This window comes from Poecilia reticulata, linkage group LG6 (genome assembly GCF_000633615.1).
Source record: "Poecilia reticulata strain Guanapo linkage group LG6, Guppy_female_1.0+MT, whole genome shotgun sequence".
NCBI lineage: Eukaryota > Metazoa > Chordata > Actinopteri > Cyprinodontiformes > Poeciliidae > Poecilia > Poecilia reticulata.
Window position 1 is genome coordinate 25,312,353 of NC_024336.1, and position 25,297 is coordinate 25,337,649.

A 25,297-nucleotide genomic window follows, 5' to 3' on the forward strand; every position below is an offset into this window, starting at 1 on the left:
TATATATATTTTTTTTTTTTTTCTGAGTTTAAGGCAGTTCTAAGTTTGAGTTTGATCCTTGTATTGGAAGTCTTTCAGACAAAAAAACAACTTACACATAAACATCAACTTTAGTTCATGTAAATATTCAATCTTGGCTAAAAAAAAAAAGAAAAAAGGAAAACAAAAACAGACATCAAGAAAATAGTTTGATGAGACCTGAACTTTAGATTAATTAGAAAGCTGTCAAACAATTTTCACTTTAACAATTTTCAGTTTCCAAATAAACAAGAAGTGTACCCAGCTGGCTGCAGAACTGAAGAGCCCAACGCAACCTGTCCTAGTGTACAGCCTAATACTGCCCCCGTGTGGTGAGTATGAAGACATACAATTTGGTAGAAAGAGTACATAGAGTTCAGATGGACTCCATCTTGTGTCATCTGTGATGTTGCTACTATGTGGCGTTTTACGATATGTTGTCTTTCTCACACTATTGCGGTTTGACAAATATTAAATATGTCAAATTTTATTACTTTAAAATATTTACCATTATTTTCTATTAAAAAAAAGAGGTAAATACTGGTAGAAAAATCCATTTTGAATTGAAAAATCAAGTGGATTGCAGCGTTAAATAGACAACAGTCTGTTCTCTATTATATCAGCATGCAGTAATTATAGATTTTATCATTATTACATTTAGAACCATAAACAATTTTCTCATGTTAATCAAATTTGACTTTAAGCAGAAGTGAGAATATTTTATGTGCTTCTTTCTGCCTTAACTTACAGTGGTCAGGGACTATTTTAGTTTTCTTCTCATCAATTATGATGACTGCATTAATATGTTCATGATGTAACATGAATAATTTGCAGCAAAAGCCCACATTCAGTGTCACTGAAATAAGACTTTTAATTATTAAGAAGACTCGAAAGACGAGACAAGTCGATTTTATTCCTTCACCAGAAGATGTATTCAAAGCAATGGTGTTGCATGGGACACTCTGATCTCAGGGTAGCTCACCATGAGCTGCTGCAGATCAAAAACAAAACAGCAACTGTTCTGTGTGTGCTACTTTCCATGCAATAATGGGCAGGTTGAGAAGATGACAGTAACTACAATGATGCAGCTGCAACTCGGTCCAAGGAAAACAGTCTGTAAATTAATTGTTGAAAATCTGGATAAGCAATGTAATCCTGAAGCAAAGTGAAGTTACATAAGCAACACATTGACATTTTTTGAGTTGTAAGAACTTTGATGCTGATGAAATGCGATGTAAAACTGTTCTGTGTTGAGTTAAAGAGTACAATACAGAACAGGTACCCTCAGAATGAGGATAGCTGTCACATCGGTTTGTTAAATAAGGCTTGTTTCTGCCACACGACAGTATTCTCAAATTCTGTATAACACATAGAGACATGCACACAACTTTGAAAAGAGGAAGTATTTATGAATGTATATTGCTTTTGTTTGATTTTTTTTTTCATAAAACATTAAAAGAGAAAAATTAGGTTCCACCGAGATTTGAACTCGGATCGCTGGATTCAGAGTCCAGAGTGCTAACCATTACACCATGGAACCACGTGACCACAGGAAAACGATTCAAGGTATTTAATCCAATTCACATATTCCGTCATTTTCTCACTGTAGATATTATACCAGGGAAAGTAACGTAATTTTTCTACCAGAAACATAGGGATAAAGTTTTTAAATAATAAAAAACTTCCGAAAGTAAGTAACAGTGCTCCTCCAGCATGCTGTCTTCATGAGCGGCGAGACTCCATCGTCGATTGCAAGCAGTTGTAATTTTATCTTGAGCGTATTTTACGTGTGGTTTGATGCGAATGGATATGGTGAATATGAGAATGTGGCAGAAAAGGACGATATGTTGTTACTTTTAGGCCCTGGTTTAATCCTTGTAAGATCACCTACTGCCACCTGGTGGCCAATCGCTGGAATTGCAGGATCTAGGATAGTGGGAAGGACTTCCATGTTTGAGGTTTTTGTTGCCCAATTCCTCTGAAGTTATACGGGGAAGGAACATATATTCCTTGTCAGTAAATTAAAAAAAAAATACAGTGAACACTGTATGTGTTAAGACTAGTGTATAATACGTTTTCTATCAAAGAATTTTGTTCTTTGATCACTAATCTCTTGAGTTAAATTTAATTAGATAAGCCTTTTAACTACTGTTCTCTGCTTAATTTGCTGAAGGACTTATTTCTATGCTGAGTTATGTCTGTCAAGGTACATTTCCATCTGAAATTGGGTTCAGCTGGATACAGAGTTGGTGAAAATCATAAGCCTGACTGAGATGAATACTGATTATACACTTAGAGTAGCGAAGCATAGATTCAGCTCTGGTCTGTTGGATGCTCACAGTTCCTGTCGCAGGACGTGACAACAATAAAGATCTGCAGCTGAGCTCTGCTATGGATTTAGTCACTGCAAAGTGCAGCCAAAGGATGCATATTTAGATGAAACGGACCCTGCTGGCAGGATTTTCTGTAGGGATATCTATACAGACAGACATTTGTTGCTAAAATATGCATGATGAAAGTCAAACATTTATACAAGTCACTGATTTTTGTTTATTTCAGAAGAATATAAAATATAATTCAATCTAGCTTTGTGACCATTTTTCTTAATTAGCCTAATGTTGACTCACATCTGAATGCTTCAAATTAGACTACCAACACTTTTGCTCTTAAAGAAATGCTCATTTAAGGTAAAATCATTTTATTTTACATTTCGGTTGCTACTTACAGCCCTTGACCAAATGGAGGAGCTTTCCCACATATAATGTTTACTTAAGTCATGTATTCTGAATAATGACATGCTGCAACATGTGCTACTTATTTAAGGTTGTTTTACCAAACTTAATAATCTGCCAACCAAGTTGTTTTTATTGTACTCCGTGGGGCAACCTTTCCAGGTTTGTCTTACTTTCATCACAGCTAAATATGCTGTGCAAAACTATTTACACACTTTAAAATTTTTCAGATTAAGTCTTGTTACAACCACAAACATGAACAGATTTTACTTATTTATAATTAATATTGCAGGATCAGTGCAATAAAGTGCATTCAAAAGTTACCAAATTAGCAAATAGTGAATCAGCTCATGGAATTTAATCTTAGTATAAATACCACTGCTCTGTAAAGACCTCAAGACTTTTTTAAGCCAGTTTGTTCACAAAGCTGGACAATTGTTCACCTAAACTAACAGCATTAATCAGAGAGGCAAATGCAGAAGCTGCATAGACCCACAGCTAAGATGTGACAGTCTGTTGAATTGATAACTTTTAGTTGTGCACTACTCAAACTGGGAAGAAGAAAGATGAGAAGTGCTATTTTCAGTTTACCAGAATGCAGAAAGAAAGAAAATGAATGGCATCCTAAACCCAAAATCCCTCCAGTTAAGCACGGTGATGGCAGCATCAAGCTTTTTCTCAGAAGGTTCAAGGAAAATGGTCAGACTTGAAGGGAAGGTGTTTGGATCAAAATAGATTTTGCAAAGAAGAATGGGCAAAAAAATAAATAAAAAATAAGTCTGTGTATGTGTAGACATTTCAGAAGAGCTGCAGCCAAAGATGGTTCTAGGATATTAACATAGGTGAATACAAATGCATGTCACACTTTTGATATTTTTAGTTCTTTAATAACTTTGAAAACCATGTGTTCTTTCTTCCAATACACAATTATGCACTATTTGCATTGGTCTGTCTCATAAAGTCCCAAGAAAATACATTAAATGCAGCAAAATGAAATGAACAAATAGAAAAAGTTCAAGGTGTATGAATGCTTTTGCCAGACAGTGTCAATATTTAATTTTTTACTTCACGTCTAATTAAAAATAGTTAAAGAGTGAAGTTCCACAGCTTGTCATATACAATCAACAAACATCTTTCAAACTGTTTTTTTTTTTTGTTACAAATTTTTGTTTTTCTTGACTGTAAGTTGCAACGGATGGATTGTAGGAGACAAATAAGAATTTGGTGAGTTTTTCTCAGTTTCAGTATTACACTCTGGGTTCAATTTCAGCGACACCTGGGGATACATTTTCCTACTTAAAAAAGCCACTGATGTTTGAGTCCCATGACTTACATCAGGCAGGCATCAGAGAAATATCTTCAGGCCCTAAATAAAGAAGAATGGCTGTCTGATAATTGAAAGTGTTTGACTTGAAGCTCAACGTATTCACTACAAGCCCTACTGTAGAAGTGGCAGCAAAGAGAAACATCCCTAAAGTTGTTTAAGAAATTACATTTCAGTAAAATATGTGATTGAAAAGAAAGAGTATGTAAAGCACATCAAAGAAATTGCTTGAAACATGTCCAATAAACTCCTAATGCAATCTGCAATTATTTAGTGCAACTGCAAATAAATTGTTTTTTTCTGCTTTAATGATAATGAAAATGTGTTTAAAACAAACACAAAAACAGGGTCAGTGCAGATGTCGAACAAACAGGAAATCCTTATAGAGGAGAAATAAAACGGATATTATGTAACAACACATCTGGTGAAATTCTGCATTGGAAAATAACCCAGAGAGTTCTAGACTGGCTCAGAATATCCAACAGATTGCCTTTGTTTTCCCTTTTTTATCGTCATGGTGACTCAACTGAAAGACAGCGCCAGTTCAGCTTCATTAGTTATGAAACTGATGTGATGCATTTAATTCTCAGACCATTAACTTTTTTTTTAGCCATTTTTCCACAGCTTTCAGCCTGAAGTGAGGCTAATCCACATTAGGCCGTTCATCGATTCTAAAATTTTGACATATAAAAAGCCTCAGGTGAACAATAACACATGACTGATAAAGTACTTCAAAAATCAAGTTAAAATGGTGAAATATGGTCAAACTGTTGAGGCAGAGACAACTCTTTAGTCTGTTGTCATTTTATAATCAAATTGTGCAAAAGAACCAGCCTTTATTCCCAGGGACAGTCAGCACAACACAACGGTGAATGGGATGCAGTTGATGTAAAAAGTTGGGGGAAAAAAATCTATATGAAGTGTTATATATTGGTGGTCAAAATAAGGCTAGAAATATCTTTGTAAAGCAGTGGATATACTTACAAGAACATAAATTCCATGTATTATTTTAAAATCTCTTCACAAAGACTATTCAAAATAAAATCCTTCAACAGAATATTCCTGTGTGCGAACATGGCAGCTCTGGAGCTGCTACCGGAGGGAATTTCTTCTCCTCAAAACTCGAATCAAGGTCTGGACTGTGAGCATCTACTATTACAGTTGGATTTCTTATTCGACAGAAAATCTCACAGCAGCAGGGACCGTACAATGACAACGTGAGCTCACTGACTCATTAAAAGAGAGGAGAGAACGAAGAAATACAGTAGCTGGATCATAGGGCTGCACTACACATGAGGAGTCTCGTTTTTATTGGTTAGGAGGAAGGTGAAAAAGAGTGGGGCTACTGACTCTGCAGGCAAATGGCATCACAAGTCCACACTGGGTGGGCTTAAAATGCAGGAAAAAACAGATAATTTAGGTAATGGGAGTGAAAACGATGTGCAAAAAGCAAGTGGGGAGCGTGGGTGAGATGAAAATGGTTATAGAGATTAAGAGGATGACTAGAATAAAATGGATGGTAAACGAGGATAACAAGGATGAAAAGGAAGAGAGGACGAAGGGAGAGTGTGATGAGTGGGATGATGAGGGGTTGTAAAAAGGTAAGAGGAAGATGACAGGGATGCAAAAAGCTCTTAAGTATCGATGTGAATAATGAGTGGAATGGAAGTGAGTCATAAAGAGGGAGGTGGAGGAAAAAGAGATGAAGAGTGTTTGTAAAGAAGGATAAGTTCAGTTATAAAGATGGTGGGGTGGAGTAAAAGGGGTCAAAATGAGAGAAAAACGAATGAAAGGGATGAAGATGGAGTTTTAAAGATGGATGAGGCGGATGGATGAAGGTTGTTAGGAGTGTGATGAAGTAGGGTCAAAAGGGTCAAATAGAAAGATGAGGAGGATGAGTGGGTCGCAAGGGAGGATTAGGAAGATGGGTTATGACAACTTGACATTAACCAAGAAATCATTACTGATGTCAATTTGTTCAAAAAATCTTACTGGTTGCACTTTAAAAATTAGGTAACTTTATATTATTAAAGGTAAAGTTTAAACAGTAATGATTTCTTGGTTAATGTCAAGTTGTCATAACAAAGACATTTTGAATAATGTCAACTTTGTATTAAAAGTGTCATAATTTACCGAATGACACTTTATGACAACAGTCATAAATATTTATGAAGGCTTATTCATGTTCATGACAGGTGTTATGTCATGTTTATGACAGTGTCACGACAGTCTTATTCACCCCCCTTCAAATAAAGTGTTACCCAAAAACAACAGCTAGGCCAAATGACATTTTACACAAATTATTCAAAAAAGGAGAACAAATGAGGATTTGTTGCAAGAATGGAGGGAAACAAGATTTGCTGAGCGAGAAGGAAGATTTGTTAAAAAGAAGGATGGCGAGTACTGGATTGAAGGAAAAAAGACTTGCAACAACAATGACAAGGCTGGAGTAAAGAAAAAGAGTAGAGATAAGGTCAGGATGGAATGATGAAGGGAGGCAGGGATGTGCTGTCGAGAGCAGAAGATAAAGTGCTCTGTGTGCGAGCGCCAGCTACAAGTAGGCTTGCCAAGTGATCAGAGGTGGAGCTGAGGCGTGGCTTTGCTCCCAAACCGAAATGAGCAACATTAGCTAAATTTATCAAGGACATTTATTTGTTCTTGTTCGGTGCATTAATGTGAATGAGACAGGTTGTTGGTGACAGAAGAGGTATTTAATAGGAAACAAACTTAAGTACCAAAACAACAACCAGATTTATGTGACAGCAACTAGAAAAAAAGTGTCCTAAAAGGACAAACAGTCAGGTGAGGTGAGATCAACTGTCACTATGCTGCTCGTAGATGTGGTGACGTCCAGTGAAACGCTGTCTGTGCATCGATTGTCAACATGTTATTGCTTCAACAGAGGGTGGAATGGATTTAAGCAAATTCAATCTACGAGATAAAAGAATTAATTAGCCTGATAGGAAAATAAAAAAAAGAGGTTTTAGAAACAGATTTCTATCACACATGAATCCCCTTTGTAAAAGCTTTTGGGTCTTGCATTGGTCAGATGAAAAGTTATTTTTAATCTACAATTTGACAGAGAGAATATTTTAAGTGACTTCAAAAACAGCTCACAAAATGACACGGCTAATCTCACAAGAAGATAAATTGTGTGTTATCTACATCGGTGGGTATCATTATCTGATCATGCTCATCTTTTTTTTATTTTATCATTATAACCACATTGATAAAAAAGTCTTCGATAATATAAATTAATACGTAAAGCAAAGAGCTTCATAAATACAAAACGTAAAAGATCAAAGCATCCAATAACCTTAAAACAAAAACCAAGACATTTGCAAAAAAAAACAAAAAACAAAAGAAAAGAAACGCCTTCACATGGAAAACAACACAAGATTGGAGCACTTCATTAATGTGAAGAAAAGGGTCAAATGTTAGACCGATTCTGTGTCTGTAAGTCTCAATAAATGGAATAAATGCATGAACACTGGCGAGCTGAAAACATGTCCAGATACACACGGCCTCGTTAACAACAAAACTTAGCTTACATTAGTATTATGTGTGTGATCATTACTGGATAACAGCGAATACAGAACCATTACAACAATTTTTCTATTTTACCCATGCTTGCTCAAACTCGTTTTCACAGTCCCGTGTCGAACATTTAGGCCGCCGGAAACGCTCTTTCACTTCTGAGTTTGATGAGCAGAGCTTCTCTTTATGCTACCTTCTCTCTCTCTCTCTCTCTCTCTCTCTCTCTCTCTCTCTCTCTCTCCAGGACAATAATTTTGGTTTGGGGGGCAGGGGGGACATTATAAACACTCTGCTGCTCTTTTATAATAAACATATATCATGGGATAAAAATGAGCACGAGGACAGCTCTCCCTGTAAATAAACTGTCCACTCAGTTCACGTGTCCTGCTCTCTGCAGTGTTCGGAACAACCCTGTTCCACATCAGGAGGTCCATATAAAGGCCAGGCAGCAGTCTGAGCAGTCAGCTCCACAACAAAATAAAACTGGCAAACAGTCGCTGGTGAGTGGGACACTTTTTCCTCCCCTCATTTTCCCTCAAGGTCACAGGAAGAGAGCCAAAGTGAGCCAGACGAGTCGTGGCTGTCTCTCCATCTCAGAATCTCAGCACCAAATCGAACACATACAGAGACAAAGGGAGAGCCATTGGCTGAAAGTTGGTTTCCTGTGGTTCCCAGGCCAGGTGGAGGGTTGTTCACCCTAAAGCAAGGAACTGGGGCTTTCTGGGGGCGCCGGGGGTGTGTGTGTGGGGCTGTGGCGCATGGGGAGAATGTCGTAGTGGCTAGGGATGTGGCTGCCACAGGAAAGGTCATAGGGACCCTGGGAAAAACCTGTGGCCATTCCGTTGGGTCCCTGCAGGATACTCACGGTGGGCTCTGCAACAGTTTGAGAGAAAAGGTAGGAAAAAAACAAAAGAGAGACGTACGTTAGTACGGCCAAGGAGAAAGGTGAAACGCTGACACGAGAAATTATGCTAATGCTAATTAACCAGCCAATCTCACAATCTGCTAAGTTATGCAATCTAATTTCCGATCAAAACCACAGTGGGGTCCAGCAGATGGCCGCTCTCACACGGAGCCAGCTGCCTCTGCTGGAGATTTCTTCCTATTAAAAGAACAGGCAGTTTTCCTTTACTTTCACCATTGATAACATGATTCAAACAGCTCAGTTTCCATAGAGAGAAAACCTTTTTACAGATTTGCATATAACCTGAAGTTAACTGCACTGATATCTAATTGTAACTGAAATATGTGGATTAAACAGTCTAATATTTCACTGAATTAACTATCCATCTCTGTAAATAATTAGATCCGTTTGATTTGTTCAGTGCCTTGAGTTGACATTTGTTGAGAATCAATGCTACTGAAATAAACTGAAGTGAAATGGATTAACATAGTAACTTTTAATGAATTCTTCACCAGTCTAGGGAACAATCTTCTTTATTTCACAGATTAATATTGATTACAGACAATCAACCATTATTATGAATTATGAATATGATAGAAAAGCTAGTAATAAGGCTAATAATTGAACATACAAATTTCAAAACAAACTGAATTCGTCTCACAAATTTCTGCTAATTAGTGGTTAAGAGAACAAAAACAAATCATCAATTCTAATGTAAGGCAAGGGGAGAAAGAAAATAAAAAAGGAACGTCGTAACTGAACTTAGAACAGTGAGGGCTTTTGACGCCAACTTTTGGAGGAGCATACAAGCAACACAAGTAAATTATTTTAACAGGGACATTATGGGAACATCGGTAAAGTGGATTTTTCTTGCTGGTTAAAACTGTTTTTATACGTTTACATGACATACAAACTTGCTAATATAAGGTAGACAGAAAATTCTAGCAATGACACTTTTAAAATGACCAGAGCAGTTAAAGTAAAAAAAAATAAAAAATCAACAGAAGCCAAAAGCTTCCATCGAAATCAACAACAAAACTCACCAACATCATAGAGGTTCCTGCTCACGGTGCCCAGGAGAGTGGCGGTGCCTCCAAAGGGGACTTCACGGTGGGAGGGGGACTTCATCTCCACATAGCTGCTCTCTGTGTGCTTGCACGCCAGCCCGGGTGGGTCTCTGATAGTGGCGTATGGATTATCACTATTCAGCGAGCAGGGGCTGTTGTTGCACATGGAGCTCTTTATGTAATCTGCAGTTGCCACAAGACAAGGATTTATGCAGCATCATAAAAGATGAAGCGATTGTCACAGACTCATAATGGCGGTATTAATACATGAATTTAAGCCCATATTGGAGAATGGCGAAGAGAATGGCAATGAAGCTTGTTGCCATTCTGAAGCTGAATTTCTTTTGTCTGCGACAGGTGACTAATGGTGGTATATAGTAATAAGAGTACAAAGGCAAGAGAGTGGAAGGCTCATCTCATCTATAACGGTCTCATCAATCTGATAAGAGGCCTCATTAGAGACCGCAGCAGAGCCCTCTTCACACCCCTGGGTCTCTCACATTCACCATCGACTGCCCAGCGCTGAAGACAAAATGACGTATCAGGCAGCGAGCCATGGAAAGCAATTACTATTCGGATAAAAGCTCAGCCCACCATGATCCTGTCCAGACTGCAGAGACCTCTTGTATAAATCAGAAAAAATACAGATGTGACACTTTGCGGCTGTGAAATTAATATCAAAAGAGAAAAAAAAAGAACAAAAAAACAATCCAAATAGGAAAACTTGTGCATCAGCTGTAAAGTGAAAAGATTCTTTTAGCCGTTCCACTTGGAGATAAACTTTAAAAACACCTGAAAACTTTGTCGTAAAGTTATCTGCTCACCTTTTCGCGTTGCTTTTTGTGGCTGTGCCTCATTCTGTTGAACTTCTGAAAATGTGAAACCAGAAAGGCAAACATTTTATACAGAAACGCAGCTTCAGTTTCAGCTTTCAGTTTACTTATGATGGATCGGCTCTACCGGACATAAGGTTTAGCTGTCATGCTTTCATTTTTCACGTTTTCCTTTATCTGCATCTTATTGCTACAGACACAATTAACAATGATATTACAGAGGATCAAAATGAGGTCATAAAAAAGTATCAGTCAGGAGAGGAGTACAAAAAGTTTTACATTTGTATTTATAAAAATAAAGACTCCCCAACGAGTGAATGGTGACTGTTTGGTCAAGAGTGAAATTTCGAACATTTTCAGATACTAGTGCGTTTTAATCCAAAACATTGCAAGCTACTAAATGTTCAATTTATTTTTTTTAAACTAAAAAGGGATTTTATTTTCCAAAATGCACATTAGAATTGCTTTCATAATATAAAAATCTAGTTTTAAAATGCCCTAGTGTCTGAGCCAAATGAACCAACGAACATATATCATATATCATTTTTTTTACAACGTCCAGTTCATCCCAAGTATAAGATACTATTTTTAATTAGTTTTTTTGTGAGGCATTACAGACACAATACAACTTCCATAGAGCACTTTTTAAATCCATAGTAGGGTGATGATTGTTAGATCTCCAAGCTTCTGCTCTCAAACAGCATTTCTGCTGACTTTATTCCTCACTGGACAAATTATCATGTTATCGGCTTCCTAAAATAATGGCCTGAGGCATCTTAAATTACTTTTGGCAAAAAAGAAAAAAAATGACACAGGCCATTATTTTAGGAAGGTGACAATATAAGTCTTTGTCTCATGAAACTACCTCTGCAGCTGCACATTTCCCTATCCATACTGTCTCTTTGTTTAGCCATTGTGTTATGCATTGATTTCTTATATATAACTTTTGGTTGCGCTCTCTGCTGCCTTGTGCGCACATTCTGTCTTTTATATTTCCTACATATTTCTCAACATCAAGCGTGGAGTTGAACGTAGTCACCAACAGTTACAAGCCTAAGCACGACTGAAAAGGAAAAGTTGAATTCTTTAATACACAATTTAATGCGCAGTGTGTTCATGGCAAGCCTGTGTTAACCATTATAAATCTTCTAAATGTCTGCCTAAATGTAACATAAAAATGTTCCAACATAAATTCTTAGCTATGAGGGAACGTGTGAACATTTATCATCAGCAGTTTATTTAAAGGTGATATCAGAGAAAAGTGTGGAATAACAATCAGGTGTGAGCAGGCAGGGTGTTTTAATTAAGGAAGAGCGATCTATCACAGTTTGATCTTCAAACATGTGTTTGAGGGGTTTTATTATCGCACCGGCAAAGGACACTTCTCAAGGACGCCTGGAAAAAAAGTTGCTGATGTCCATCAGAGTGGCAATGATGATGGACACCTCAGGTTTTAAGAAAGTACACCCTGTCAAAATACTAGGGTCTTAAATATTTCTCAAAAATACAAAGTATTTTGCGGGTACTTTGGAAACTTCTACTTTTTGAGACTGTAGTCTAAAAGGAGTTGAACCAAAGTAACGCTAAGCTGGAAGATTCTAGCATTCCAGAAACTGTAACTTTTTAAAACATATTTTGACAATAACAGGCAGACAAGACCTTAATCTAAATTAAATATGGTAAATAAAAGAAACAACAACACAAATTAGAAACAGACATTTTCATCTCCTTAAGTTGGTTTCACACCACAGTCCTGCAGACACACACACTCAATCAGCCTTTTCCCCAGCCGCGCAGGCTCACCCAAACAGTCACGGCTTAGAAACAAAACAGTGAGCTCCCAGATAAGCTGGGATTATCTCCTTAAATATTAGCAACTTAATAGTCCCATTCTGATTTTATATGGAGATATGTCTCCCCAGTGCACAACCACTTCCAAGCAGGTATCAAATGCTCAAGCAGTGAAGCCCTCTCTTCATCTTGTCTGTTGTGTACAGGAAAGCCATAATTTTCAGCTCTTTTTTTAAATTTTCTCTACATTTACTTAATGGCTTTGCCCAAATTAAGATAATGAGAACATTACTATAGTCATATTTTTTGCAACAAATATTTTTCTTGGTATCAGTTTCTTGTTTGACATATCAGTATTGTGACATTCCCAGTAGGTTAGACTATAAAATGAGTGGACTGCATTCATTAGAACCAATTCTATTCAGGACTGATCAACAGTTACTGTGTTATCAAATCGTTTGGGTTTATAGATAATTACAGAACAACTACAGTTATACCAGGTAATAAAACAAAAAAGGGCACATCATCCTTTTTAAATCTCTTCTTGTGACAGGAGTGAGCATCAAGCCACTAAAGAAATATTTTAAATAAATGCTATGTTTCTTCAAATAAGCACGGCAGAATGATTTTAAGCATGTTTACTAATCTAAGATACTTGTTACTGAACAGCAGCTGCACCTTTCTACCTGGAAACCGATTTCATCCAGTTGCATTTTACGTATCGACAGATAAACACTTGTTTTTCTTCACAACCACGGCTCTTCTGAGGCATTTATAAAAGGCTGCTCTCCTGAATAAGAAAAAAACACACACTTTGTTGTAGGATTTTCTATAATTAATATCCTAAGTGTGCAGCGCTTGACCCATTGTAAGTCATCATGGTCACTTGGGAAAGTGAAGGAGGACTAATGAGCTCATAGTGACCCCTATTCATCTCCACTCCAGTTCTCCCCCTGTCCTACCCGCATATCTTATCAAAATCAGAGCAAAGGTTATGTTTAACAAGAGACCCCTGCTTCATCTTCATTCACAGCAGGCTTCCGGCTCCGAGAGGTCCGCTTTAATGACACGCACGTCTTCGCCCCTGATTTGACAGTTTTGCTCATTTATTGCTCTGAAATCCAAACTCAGCCTATATGTGGTGTGACATAATAAGTGAGAGTAAGACTGACCTATGTCGTTAAGGTTGCAGAAGGCTCTCCATTCTGAGGCATTTCGGCCCTTCAGGGTACTTGACTGCAAAAAAGAAGAATATAACACGACAATGGCTTAATGCTCCGACGTGGTATTGTTGGATAAAAAAAAAAAGGCAATGACAATGCCAATGTTGAAAGGTCGTACTTTGAGAGTCAGAGTCCCGTCAAGGTTGCTGGAAATGGTGGAGACCACGTTACACTGGGCTACGGTGGGGTAACTGGGGTTGGAGAAGCATTGGGCAGTGCTGCTGGTGCTGTTCTGGTTCTGACTGATCTCTGAGGCGCTGGTCCTCATCGCAGCAGTACTGCCACACTCTAAAGGTTTACAGGATGAGATGCTTAAAAGATCATTTTAGGTCCTTGGAGCTTTTAGACAATTTTTTTGTAACAATATTCTTACATTTTGATGTGTTTTATATTTTGTTGTATTAAAACCACATTATTTATTTTAAAGAATTACAAAGTAGTGCATGTGAAGTGGAAGGAAAATAATTTTTCTTTTTTTTTTTACTAATTAAAATCTGAAAATTCTCTAAAATTATAGGTTTTGAGGTATGTCTCTACCAGCTTCAAAAATCTAAGGACTAATTTGACCATTCTTCTTTGCGAAATGTCAAGCTCCATCAAATAGGATGAAGAGCAGCTTTGGACATTAATTTTAAACCCTTGCAACAAATATGTAATTGTATATAGTTCTGAACTTTGACTGGGCTTTCTCTAACAAACGACTTTTCATCCTGCTACAGCTCCTGATGGCTGTTTTAGGTGTTTGTCCTACTACAGGGTGAAAGTCAAGCCCCTTCTTCTGAACCGCTTGGATCTGATCAATTCTCTGATTAATCTTGACCTCATTCACCCGTCTGTTTACGTGGACGGCTGTGTCTTAGTGGGTTTGCAGTTGTGCCATATTCATTCCATATTCAGACAATGGCTTGAACAGCGCTCCGCAAGACACTTGGGATACTTTGACCTAACTCTACAAACATTGGTGTGTCAGGTGACTTCTGAAGGTAATTGGTGGGACGGGCTTTCAGTTATGGGCATCACAGTAAAAAGAAGCAAGAATAAAAATTTATGCCTCGCTTTTCATATTTTAAACCCTGTATTCTCTACCTTCCGCTTCAACTTAATTATTCATTATTATTTGACGTTTTACCTCATAGGACACCAATAAAATGCAACAAAGTTTAAGCTGTTGCTTGGCAAAATATAAAAAAAGTTTAAAGGTTATGAATACTCTGTGTAGGCACAGTTGGGTACATGTGTAGGCATACATGCATTATTCTCTGAATAATAAATAATACATTTAGCCATAAATTGAAATATCTTACCAGAAAGAGAGTAATCAGTGTTGTTAATGTGCATTGCCTGTGAGTAGGACACACTGGGCTGGATCTCCTGGCCCTTGTCCCTCTGTCTCTGCCTGTACCACACAAACACACTAAGCATGGCCATGAGGATGAGAAGCAGAAAGATGATGCCCATGACAGCCCCCGCAGACTGCCGCTCTGAACCACGTGCCGGGCTTATCTTGGTGTACGGGTTCAGCTCTTCCATCATCAGAGCTGCTACACAGAAAACGACAACAGTGAGTGCCCTAAACCATATGCACACATATGTTCCATCAATAATCCAGTGCAACTTCTCCAACAGCTCAGTCACCTTGATCGCAGCGGATGCCTTTATATCCGGGGCTACAGTAGCACGTTCCAGTCACATAGTCGCACGTTGCATTGTTCAGGCACTCGCACAGCAGCTGGCAGCCATATCCAAATGTACCAGCAGGACACTCTGCATGTCAGGGGAGTACATTACTACATTTATCAAATTAAAGCACTTAGTGAACAGGAGCCAAACACATCCACAGGGTAATTTTGCATTGAAATAAAAATGTGGCGGGCGCACTCAACTCTGCTCGCAGCCCGTCCCGATGAATCCCGTTCGGCAAACACACTGGCCCATGATGTGGTCGCAGTCGGCGCCGTTCTGGCAGCGGCAGACTTCAGAGCAGTCTTTTCCGTAGAAACCTGAAGGACAACCTGGGGAAAGAGATGAATATAATGGTCGGATGGGGTGGGAGGGAAAAGGCAAAAGAGAGTGGAAGACAATGTAAAGAGTCAAGGTCATATCACCAGGGAATAGAGAAATCAATACAATTCAATGTCACCACGGCATACTCAATAAGGGACTCTGTGAATAAATGGAAATGAAAGATTTCCTGCTTCAGCAGAAAACCCAGTTATGCCGTGAACATAACTTTTTGTTCTACAACATGAACAACACGTAATTGAATGTTAGGACTGTGCGACAAGAAGGAAAACAATAAAAACAATGTTCCTTATCATGCACAATAGCATGAGCCTGACTCTACAAACAACTCTGGGTAAACCCTTAGGGTTCTGCATAATGGCATTCAAATTACAGGACTGAAGCTGATGAGCTGCACTATCAGTGAGTAAATGACTGGAATATATTATGAGCAAAATGATGAAGTGACCATTATCTTTTTTTGATGTTGCTCTTCCTAAAAAAAATTGAAAATGGAAACTTCACATCATACATTAGCCTCGAGACTGGAAAACATGCCTCCATAACATCCACTGCAGTTCTGCAGCTCAGCCAGTAGATGACACTGTGCATCTTGTTTCTGGGTGTGGGGGGGGGGAAACTCACGCTGTGTGCAGTAGAGACCAGTCCAGCCAGGGCTGCACCTGCACTCCCCATCATAGGCACTGCACTGGGCTCCGTTGTGACAGTTACACGAGTTGAGACAATCAGGACCCCAGTGCCCAGAGGGACAAGCTGCAGATGCCAGAAACACAGTCAGGCTCATGATCACACTATGTGTCGCACCCTAAAACATGCACCAAACACATGAAAGTCGGGACACCCTTACTGTCTATTCTGAAAACCCTGTATTAACAGACAAATGCTAAGCAGGTAGGGGCCGGCAGGTAGGGGCCGGCTGGCTGAAAATATTTAGCCACAGTTTAAAGTGTTTATGATGAGATTCAGGAGAAAGTAACCAGATTTGTGCATTTCCATTATGGAGTGTTGAGTAAAAGTGCTGCCCCTCCCACACCTGCTGCTGCACACCACCAGTCAGCTGACTGAAAGATGCTCCCACTGTTCTCCACTGACAAGATTTGGGAAGAAAATTATTCTGTCTTGAAACTTAGTCCAGACAAATGGAGAATAGAAATTGGGATTGGTCACACAGGAGGAACAGATAGGACTTTTTGCAAACTTCTGCAGCTGTTTTCAGACTCTTTGAACAGTTACACTATCGTCTTTCAAAAATTTCTGGAGAAATGTCCAGTTTTGTAAAGTTATTGTTGTCCCATAGATTCTCCAGCTTACCACCTTCACTCGCCACGTTGATTTTTTTGTTTGTTCTGACTGATACCTTTGTACAATGAGATCATTCTTATATTTTGTAACTTGCCTGAAAACTGTAGCTTTCGCTAAAGAATTAAAATAACCAAATGTCAGGAGATATCAGGCAACTGGTGACAGGTATGTACACAAAAAGGTACTTAAAAAGGGTGTTTGTTTAAGCTTCTCCACATTTATGCCACCAGCGTATCGCAGCTCGTTTTTATTTTTTTGTCTACTGTATAACTTGAATTGTACAGGATTAATGTAAAATACACATGGAGAAAGTTTTGAAATGATTTATCATGGTCTTTATTTTACATCACTAAATCTTGGCAGTCTAACTAACAGGGGTGTCTAGATTTTTGAGAGCCGCAGTACACGTGCACACACACATACAATGCATATCTGTTTCCCATGGTGAGCTGGCTCAAAGTTGGCTTAATGATCTTTGGCCTGAGGTGCAGTAAATCAAAGAGCATAATGCATTACTACAGCCATTTAAGCTAGCAATGTGTTTTACATCATCTGGAGCCGAGGGCATTAGTTGTGGATGAGTAGGGTCATGAAGATGACTAATGTGTATGAATTTAAACGTATGAGGGGAAAATAAGAGTGGGAGACAAACGATGAGAACAAGGGAAATGTGTTAAGCAGAAAAAAACTAAGAAATAAAACAACTGAGGCAGATACGGTGAAGCAGTACCCTGCGAGCAATCATCTCCGGTCCAGCCGGGGAAACACTGGCAGGAGCCGTCGATGGGGTTGCAGGTGCCGTTGTTGGTGCAGAGGCAGATCTCTGCGCAAGCCCTGCCGTACCTGCCGCTCGGACAGACTGCGAAATAAAAACAAAAAGCAAAATAATGAAAATAAATAAATAAAACACAACAATAATCAGCCCCTCTAAAGTTAATGTAATTACACCGGTCAAAGATTGGTCAAAGGTATGAGGACAATAAAATCCGAGCACTTTACTGAGAGCAGGTGTACTACAGCAGAGACTTCCACAGCAGCTTAGGTGAACATTCCCTCTAATGCCTTATATTGTTCTATTGGAGTGGACATGAAGTGAACTGATCTGTTTAGACAAAAGGAGGAGTTAATCACTGCCTCCTGTGGCAGAACTGCCCTATTTCTACCCACTAGAGAGGAATGAGTGATGCGCCACAGAATTAAAATAGACTGTGTACACAGACCCCTGTATAAATATTTTATGAAATTAATATTTCAATGCACTCTGGCAGTATTCTACAAAATATATCATATCCACCGAAACGTCTATTGTCTTTATTTTTTATAGGGGCGGGGGGGATGAGAGGAGACAAATTGTGCCAAGGTGTATCGCAGCGTCAGGATCTGGGAGCTGCAGCACCAGAAGACAGATCAAAGGTCTCATATAAAGAGAATTGCCCAGTGTTAGAAATATCTGATAAGGTGGCTGGCTGAGGAAGAGCGGGGTCGGACTCATTTTCATGTGGGGGGATTTTAATGATTGCATTTCAACTGGCATTCCCCTCTTCTTGAGAGCTCTTTCAAGCTCCTTCAAGCAGGTTGTCATTAAGCCATGAGGTTGACTCCCCCATGCTGCTGTGGGGGGAATTTCAAACCTCAGCTCACTAGGAGAGCTTCATTAGGCTGGGACTCTGCATGCTGGACAAAGGACAAGTGAGGACGCCAGTGGGGATCAACATAAGGAGGAGAACATCCATGCTGTCGGCCACCTCCGTCCCTCGTCGCCCAACGGCTGTTCAATAGTAATTATAGCCATGACAAATTAGGGCCAGCTCTCATCTTTACTCACTTCTCTTCCTTCAGCTAAGCTTTTAAACTTTTATTTATAAGATACTGCTTAAAGCCATGAAAGAGAATTCAAGACAATCCTCCATGGCTTTCTGTGATTTATTAAAAAAAAAAAAAGTGAATTATTAGAAGTAAAAATCGGTGGCACAATTACACGGATTATTTTCAAATACTCGTTTTAATTGAAATTTTGAGTGCACAAACACAAGTTCATCTCAAACAGGTGAAACTCGGCTTAAAAGACGGACAGAAGTCAGACAAGAATAAAGGTGTAGCTTCTTTCTGTTTTCAATATTTAATACAGTGTCCTTGCAAAAGTGTTGAGGCTAAGCTTTTCCACAAACTTCATCAAATTTAATTGGGGTTTTAAGTAAAACATTCCAAAGTAGTGCATAATTTGGGAATTTTGAAGGATTGATGTTGGGTTTTGATAATGTGTTCCCAGGAATGGAATCAAAAGTGTGGTGTTTTAGCCAGTTCTTTGCAAAAATATATGAACCTCATTTGGATGGAGAGCATCAAGTTATATTACAGATTTTTAACTGTATTTAGGTGTGAGCTTTGACTAGGCCATTCTTACGAATCGCTGCTCTGATCTAAATAATTCTATAGTGACTCCTGGTGTATGGTCAAGGTTGTTCTCATCTTCAAAGGTGAACTTCCGGCCCAGTCTCAAATCTTCTGCAGCCTTCGACAGGTTTTCCAGGACTGTCCTTTTCTGAGTTTGTACACATTTTTCCGTTAGAAAATTCCACATTTTTCTAGACCCAAATTTGCATATTTTGTTTCTGAATCTCCGTATCAGTTTTCTGGATATTCGTGTTCAAGTTATTGACTCTGAACCAGCTTGAATAACAATGGAGTCATAATATTTGTACGTTTCACAAATCATGATTATTTGCTGCATTTTTTAGTATTTGTGCCAACTTATATCAGTTTACTAACCATTATCAAATGAAGAATAAAGTTTTCTTAACTAAATTCTTTACAGCACACTTTGGTAACTTTATAAAATTTGTGTAACAGTTGTTTTAGTGTCTTTCTTTCTTTTTGATCCAGTTTAAGAAACATGACAATTTCAACCTAAGCTCTTTTTTTTTTTACTTCTGAATGAATGGAAAAAGTCAGAATGTGAAAAATCCAAATACTGATGATAAAATATTACATATACCATGTCGTGTGGCAAATCAAGAGAGGGTATATTATTTTACTTATTAAGCATTATTTCTGAGAGTGCAAGAAGGAAACAATGTCACACTTTAGACACAAATGTAGGTAAAAGAAGAAGCTGCAAAATAAATTTAAAAAATGCTCTTTTTTCTCCCTGTGAGTCTGTCATCAACACATTTTTCCGCAAAATTGAATCATCGCCAAAACAATACATTTGAGACATCACAATACAGACATTGCAATACAGAACATAGAGGTTAAAAGTAATTTTACAGTAAGACGTGATGTGCACATGATTCGTCTTTGTGAATTAACAAAAAGATTTTACATGCAGCTCCAGAATCAGATAGAGATCCTGCAAAGTGTATTCATGCATTCTTTGCCTGAAAAACTCAGCCCGAGAGATTTTTATATGGATTGTGGAGACACTTATCAGATGCAAAAGAAAAGTGACATTTTTAAATTTACACTTTTTACTCGAAATACTTCCCAGCTTAGTAGTACCTCTGAATGTAGACATGTGCATCGATTTCTAACAAAAAAAAACAAAAAAACAAATACAAAAAAACTTTAAAGGAAGCTGCAGGAAAAGGAAAAGGACTCAGGAGGCTACTTGCCTTGGTTGCACAGGGAGCCTGTGAAGCCAGAGAGGCACTCACAGTGGCCGGTGACATGATGGCACGGGCCGATGCTGTGCACGCACTGCGGACACGTCTGGCTGCAGCGGTGCCCATAGAACCCCGGAGAGCAGACTGCAGCCAACGGAGCGTGGCGGGGGAGAGGAGAGGGAATCAGTCACCAATGTTGATGGAACAAGAGGTATATAATTATTGGACACAGCATGACAAGAGCGATCAAGGCAGTAGAGAAAAATCAACGCCGGAGGAATTAAAAGCAGAGGAGACAAGGAGAGCGTGTGAAGGGGAGGGTGAGAGCAGTAAAGGCTGTCATTATTGTAATCACCGACATTTTATCTCCTGCCTCAGACAGAACAGTAGGAGTTAAGAGAAGTGTAAAAATATTTTTCTGTGTCAAGAGTTGAAAGCTGCTTTATGATCTAAAAATGTCAGGAATAATAAACAACCCCGTCTTGGTAATGTGCTGAAAGAATATGAATCAAAAGCGGAATAAAATGTTATTTTGCTCACAAAAGTCCTAGTCTTTGGAAATGGGAGACTGTAGCTGATAAGTCTGCTAGATGCAACAGTGGCTTGCCAACATATTTACACCCTTGAAATTTTTTACAATTATTTTGTCAAATTGTAGCACCACAAACCTGCTAGTATAAATGTTATACACCAACACAAAGTACTCCATATATGCGAACCATTGCCCACTGTAATGTTGGCTACATTTTTAAGGTCGAAGGTTGCTAAAGTATGATGCTGCCACCACCTTTTTTCATGATTGGATGTTTTATTTCTTCAGGATGTTATATTTCCTGTACAAGCATCATTTTGCATGAAGGACAAAGAAATAATTTTGGAAACACCTAACCAGAGCATCATCTTCTACATGTTTTGTGTGTTCCTTATGGAATGTGGCCAAATATAATTAGGACTTATTATAACTTTCTTTCTACAATGATTTTCTTCTTGCCAATCTCACATCAAGACCAGATTTGCAAACTGTTGACAGTTGAATTGTCAACAGTTTTTCCCACCTGAGCTTCAGATTTTTGGATGGAAAAGTGTTCTAAATGTTGTAAACTTTTTGATGTCATCTTTTAACAAAACTCCACCACTTTGTCCATGACCTACTGTACCTGCTGTGGTCTTCATGATGCTGTTTGTTCTCCAAGGACTACACAGAAACACTGTCTTTATAATGAGATTAAACGCTCTGTTTGCTAATTAGGTGACTTCCAAAAGCAGAATGTTTCACTGGATTTTATTAAGAACTAGTTAAAAGAGCTGAGGCTTTTTTTTTCTAAAAAAAAAAGTGTCATCACTTCCGCTTTGAAATAATTAGGTTTGTAGAATTAATGTGACAGTTTTCAACAAACACTGTTTTTGTAGTGAACCGGGGAAAGTTTTGTCCTCCAGCGTAGATATTCTCAAGAGAGAATCGGCTCCTAGCTAAATAGAGACCTGTTAAAAACTGATAACGATGTCACAGTAGTAATATGACAAGCCATTAGGTGTTAATTGTAACGTATTTCAGGGAACAGGTGGTTAGCATATTACCAAGCTCTGGAGAACCATGTGATGTCTCAAATGAAATTTAAAAAAAAGCACGCGCGCGCACACACACACACACACACGCACACGCACACACACACACACACACACACACACACACACCCACCCTGCCTGCATACACACGCAGATTGCGAGTTGTAATCGTTTTACCTGATGAGTAAATTACTTGGGTAAATATTGAATTTGTCTGAGTGATTATTTCGCTCGAGGGGCAAACACACGCTCACGCACAATGCATGCAGCTTGTTTAAGCTTCTCTCTTATTTTCCACTCAAATTGATGTTTACAGGTTTGTGGTTGTGAATTTCGCTCCCAATCAGTAAGCTCCTCACTTGAGAGCGGCTTCAGACAGAAACCCCCACCACCCTTTTTTTTTTTTTTCCCCAGACAGCAGAGCGGGCGCTCCCAGCAAGCATGCCCACTGATGAGCCTCAGGCAAGGACCGAGTCTCCCACTGTGAGCTGGTTGTTAAGGACAGTGTAGGAGGACGAGGGGCGTGCACGTATTTACGTGTGTGTGCGCGTGTGTGTTTGAGGGATGCCATAGGGAAAAAGACACTGTGATTAAGTGATAGCTGTGATGAAGGATTTACACTCAAGCCGCTCTGACCGACAGCAGAGTGCCTCTCCTCAGTTGGCTCAACCTTTAACAATTCTTCAAAGATCAAAACAAGGTCAGCGCTGTGATGGAGTTTGTTACCGCTGCAGCTCTCAGCGCCAGCCAGTTATCGCTCAAAGCATAGGATCAAGAGAGGTTGCGTTTTTTTTTTGTATATAGAGGAGGAGGCTCACTTCTTTTGCACGAAGTCCCTCTGTATCCAGGTGCGCACACACATGTGCCGTCCTCGGGAGAGCAGGACCCTCCGTTCTGACAGGAACAGCTGACTGAACAGTTGGGTCCCCAGAAGCCTTGTGGGCACACGTTATCGCAGTGGATTCCTGCAGGCACATTAACAAAACGAATATTCAGCGGATGCAAAACACGAGAGGAAAAAAAAAAAAAACCTGGTTTGCTGCAACATTCTAAATAGCCATCTGTAAAAACACATCGTTAACAGGGACAGCATTCACAATGCCTGATATTAACAGATCTGTGGGGTTATTCAATCACCATGGATCCTCAAATGATTTTAGTCCTGAATAAAGCATCCAGTTTGAAGTGTGTGTGTGTGAGTGTGTGTGTGTGTTTATTTCAAACCCAGCCCATCTCTCACACTCCATTTCTCCTTTCCAAATGTATTTTATATTTGATCTGACTGGGGCTCCTTGCCAGTGCACTGTGTTGATTAACAGGGTTGGGCCTCCAGAGAGCCCCAGCTTGTCTCTCATTCTCTTTCAGCAAAGCTGGGGTTGTGTACAGAACTGAAGGGAGGTACTCAGGCTACAAGAGCACAGACTGGAAGTGTCACAGTGTGTTTGGTGCAGCTCCAACCAACAATTGCAAAATAAAAAAATAAAAAAAAGAAAAGAAAAAAGAAAACACGGCATCCACACAGGGCTCTCGGTGTGCACATGAATGCATTAGCACATCCATCAGAGCAGCAGCGTCTTTTCTCTCAGCCTCTTAGAAAAGTGAGATGAAAGGAGAAAGTTGCACGTACTGTGCTACATACAGACATGTAGCTTCTTAAAGAGTGATACACTTTATGTAAGCGCAGTTGCACGCACGCGCTCACACAGACATACCCCAAACTCTCAAACAGTCATGTTCGAATCTCATTTGAAATTTCCTTTGAATAAGAATATCAGAAGAAGGTGTAGCCATTAAAGCGGCCTCGGCGCACAACCTTTGAATTAAACCTGGACTAAACTCTTGGGAGCCATGTTATACTGTAACCACGGCACTTTAGGGCAGGCATGGAGGAGTAAAAGGAGAGGAAATGTTAGTGCTGATGGAATGAGGGGGGTGATTTAGACATGAGCAGAGCTGTGGACATCAAAAGGAAAGCAAGGCATGTGTTATTCTGGGCCAGCCAGAATAAAAAACGGTGACTGCCTTCACTGTGGGAAAATGAATGCAGACAGAGCATCGTTTTTCTCAGAGTAATGGTGACAAACAGAGGGGCTTTGCATGCCTGAAAGAAAGAGTGAAGGAAACTTGAACTGAGGTCTTTTGCTAAAAAATTGTCAGAGGTGCGACTGCTCTTTTTTTTCCTCCAGCTCTTGCTCACACACATAGACTTTTTTCCTGCTCTGGTAAACAGTGCCTTGTAAAATTATTCATATCCTTTGAAAAGTTAAACATTTTTGTTACGTTGCAACAACAAATTTCAGTGTACTTTAGTGGAATTTTATGTTTTGACCAAAACAAGGTAGTGGAAAATTGCAAAGTGGAAGGAAAACTACACAACAATCCCCAGGAGTCAATACATTTTTTGAATCATTTTGTTTTAATCGCAATTGAAAGCTTTCGGCGTATGTTTCAAACAGCTCTCACACCTAGAGGTGAAAAGGTTTTCCCGTTGCTCTTGCAAAATATCTCAAGTAAACAATTTGAAATTTTGCCATCTGCACTCTGTATCACTCTGACACGAATACTTCGATATAAACCATTACATCGTACCTACACTGCATGTTCAGGTTTGTTTTCCTTGAAAGTTAACCTCTGCTCTGTCTCATCTTTTGCAGCCTGTAGGTTTTCTTGACCCATGGGAGAAAACATTTCCAACAACATGATACTACTGCTAACGTTCAATCATGAAGAGAGTGTGTTAAGGATGATGTAATGAGTTAGCGTTCCAACAAACAGGATTTTACACGTTGGCCAAAAAGTTTTACAACTCTACATCTTATACATGTTTGTGTCTCAGTTTGTTTAAAGCTACATTAAGGACTTCTTACTACTTTCTTTCAATTTTTTAAAATTCTTTTCACTTTTCTGTAAAAGTCACATTTATAATGCACTAGATAAAGTTGTACTGGACACAGATTTTCCCAGATGAGCTGTGGATCTCTGCACTTTGGAATTATGAGGTCCTTTGTGTTTCTTTTCACATAGAATCCCAATGAATTACTCTAGATCTGTGATGATCAAGTTCCAGTTCAATAAACACTTTTACAAGGCACTGTACTGACAAAAGTTATGTACAAATAAAGGTAAAAGTACTGTTTTACATAGTAGCATATTTTCACCATGAGTACCTTCTTAGTTAAAACAGACTTCAAAATGTGTGTTTGCTAATGTCAGCAAAAACCATGTAGATCTGCCAGCTGATGCATTTGTGCATATACAACTGTCAAGCTCCGTCCCATTCCCAGACATTAAAACTAACAGCAACTTCACTGTAGAAACCGACACCAACTCTGGATTGAGCAGAACCACAAATAAGACAAAGTTTGTTTTTATATAT

General features: G+C 39.0%; 1 protein-coding gene and 1 non-coding gene across 9 annotated transcripts in view; both read right to left on the reverse strand.

The window, feature by feature from the left end:
- Nucleotides 1-1,486: 1,486 nt before the first annotated feature.
- On the reverse strand, nucleotides 1,487-1,558 carry trnaq-cug (transfer RNA glutamine (anticodon CUG)). Its single transcript has one exon. It is a non-coding gene; the product is annotated as a tRNA-Gln (tRNA).
- A 5,205-nt stretch (nucleotides 1,559-6,763) lies between these two features.
- Nucleotides 6,764-25,297, reverse strand: part of megf11 (multiple EGF-like-domains 11) — a 107,804-nt gene continuing 89,270 nt past the window's right edge. For 4 of the 8 annotated variants that reach the window (XM_017305510.1, XM_008412212.2, XM_008412210.2 and 1 more), the window contains 12 exons: nucleotides 22,740-22,886; nucleotides 20,365-20,499; nucleotides 17,484-17,612; nucleotides 16,076-16,204; nucleotides 15,313-15,441; nucleotides 15,065-15,193; nucleotides 14,734-14,970; nucleotides 13,548-13,717; nucleotides 13,379-13,442; nucleotides 10,407-10,451; nucleotides 9,559-9,765; nucleotides 6,764-8,484 (listed from right to left, as the gene is read on the reverse strand). In XM_017305510.1, coding sequence (XP_017160999.1) covers nucleotides 8,309-8,484; nucleotides 9,559-9,765; nucleotides 10,407-10,451; nucleotides 13,379-13,442; nucleotides 13,548-13,717; nucleotides 14,734-14,970; nucleotides 15,065-15,193; nucleotides 15,313-15,441; nucleotides 16,076-16,204; nucleotides 17,484-17,612; nucleotides 20,365-20,499; nucleotides 22,740-22,886 — 1,697 coding nt within the window. In that variant the 3' untranslated portion in view covers nucleotides 6,764-8,308. The remainder of the gene's footprint in view (nucleotides 8,485-9,558; nucleotides 9,766-10,406; nucleotides 10,452-13,378; nucleotides 13,443-13,547; nucleotides 13,718-14,733; nucleotides 14,971-15,064; nucleotides 15,194-15,312; nucleotides 15,442-16,075; nucleotides 16,205-17,483; nucleotides 17,613-20,364; nucleotides 20,500-22,739; nucleotides 22,887-25,297) is intronic. The other 4 variants (XM_008412213.2, XM_017305511.1, XM_008412216.2 and 1 more) reach the window with 2 other exon arrangements.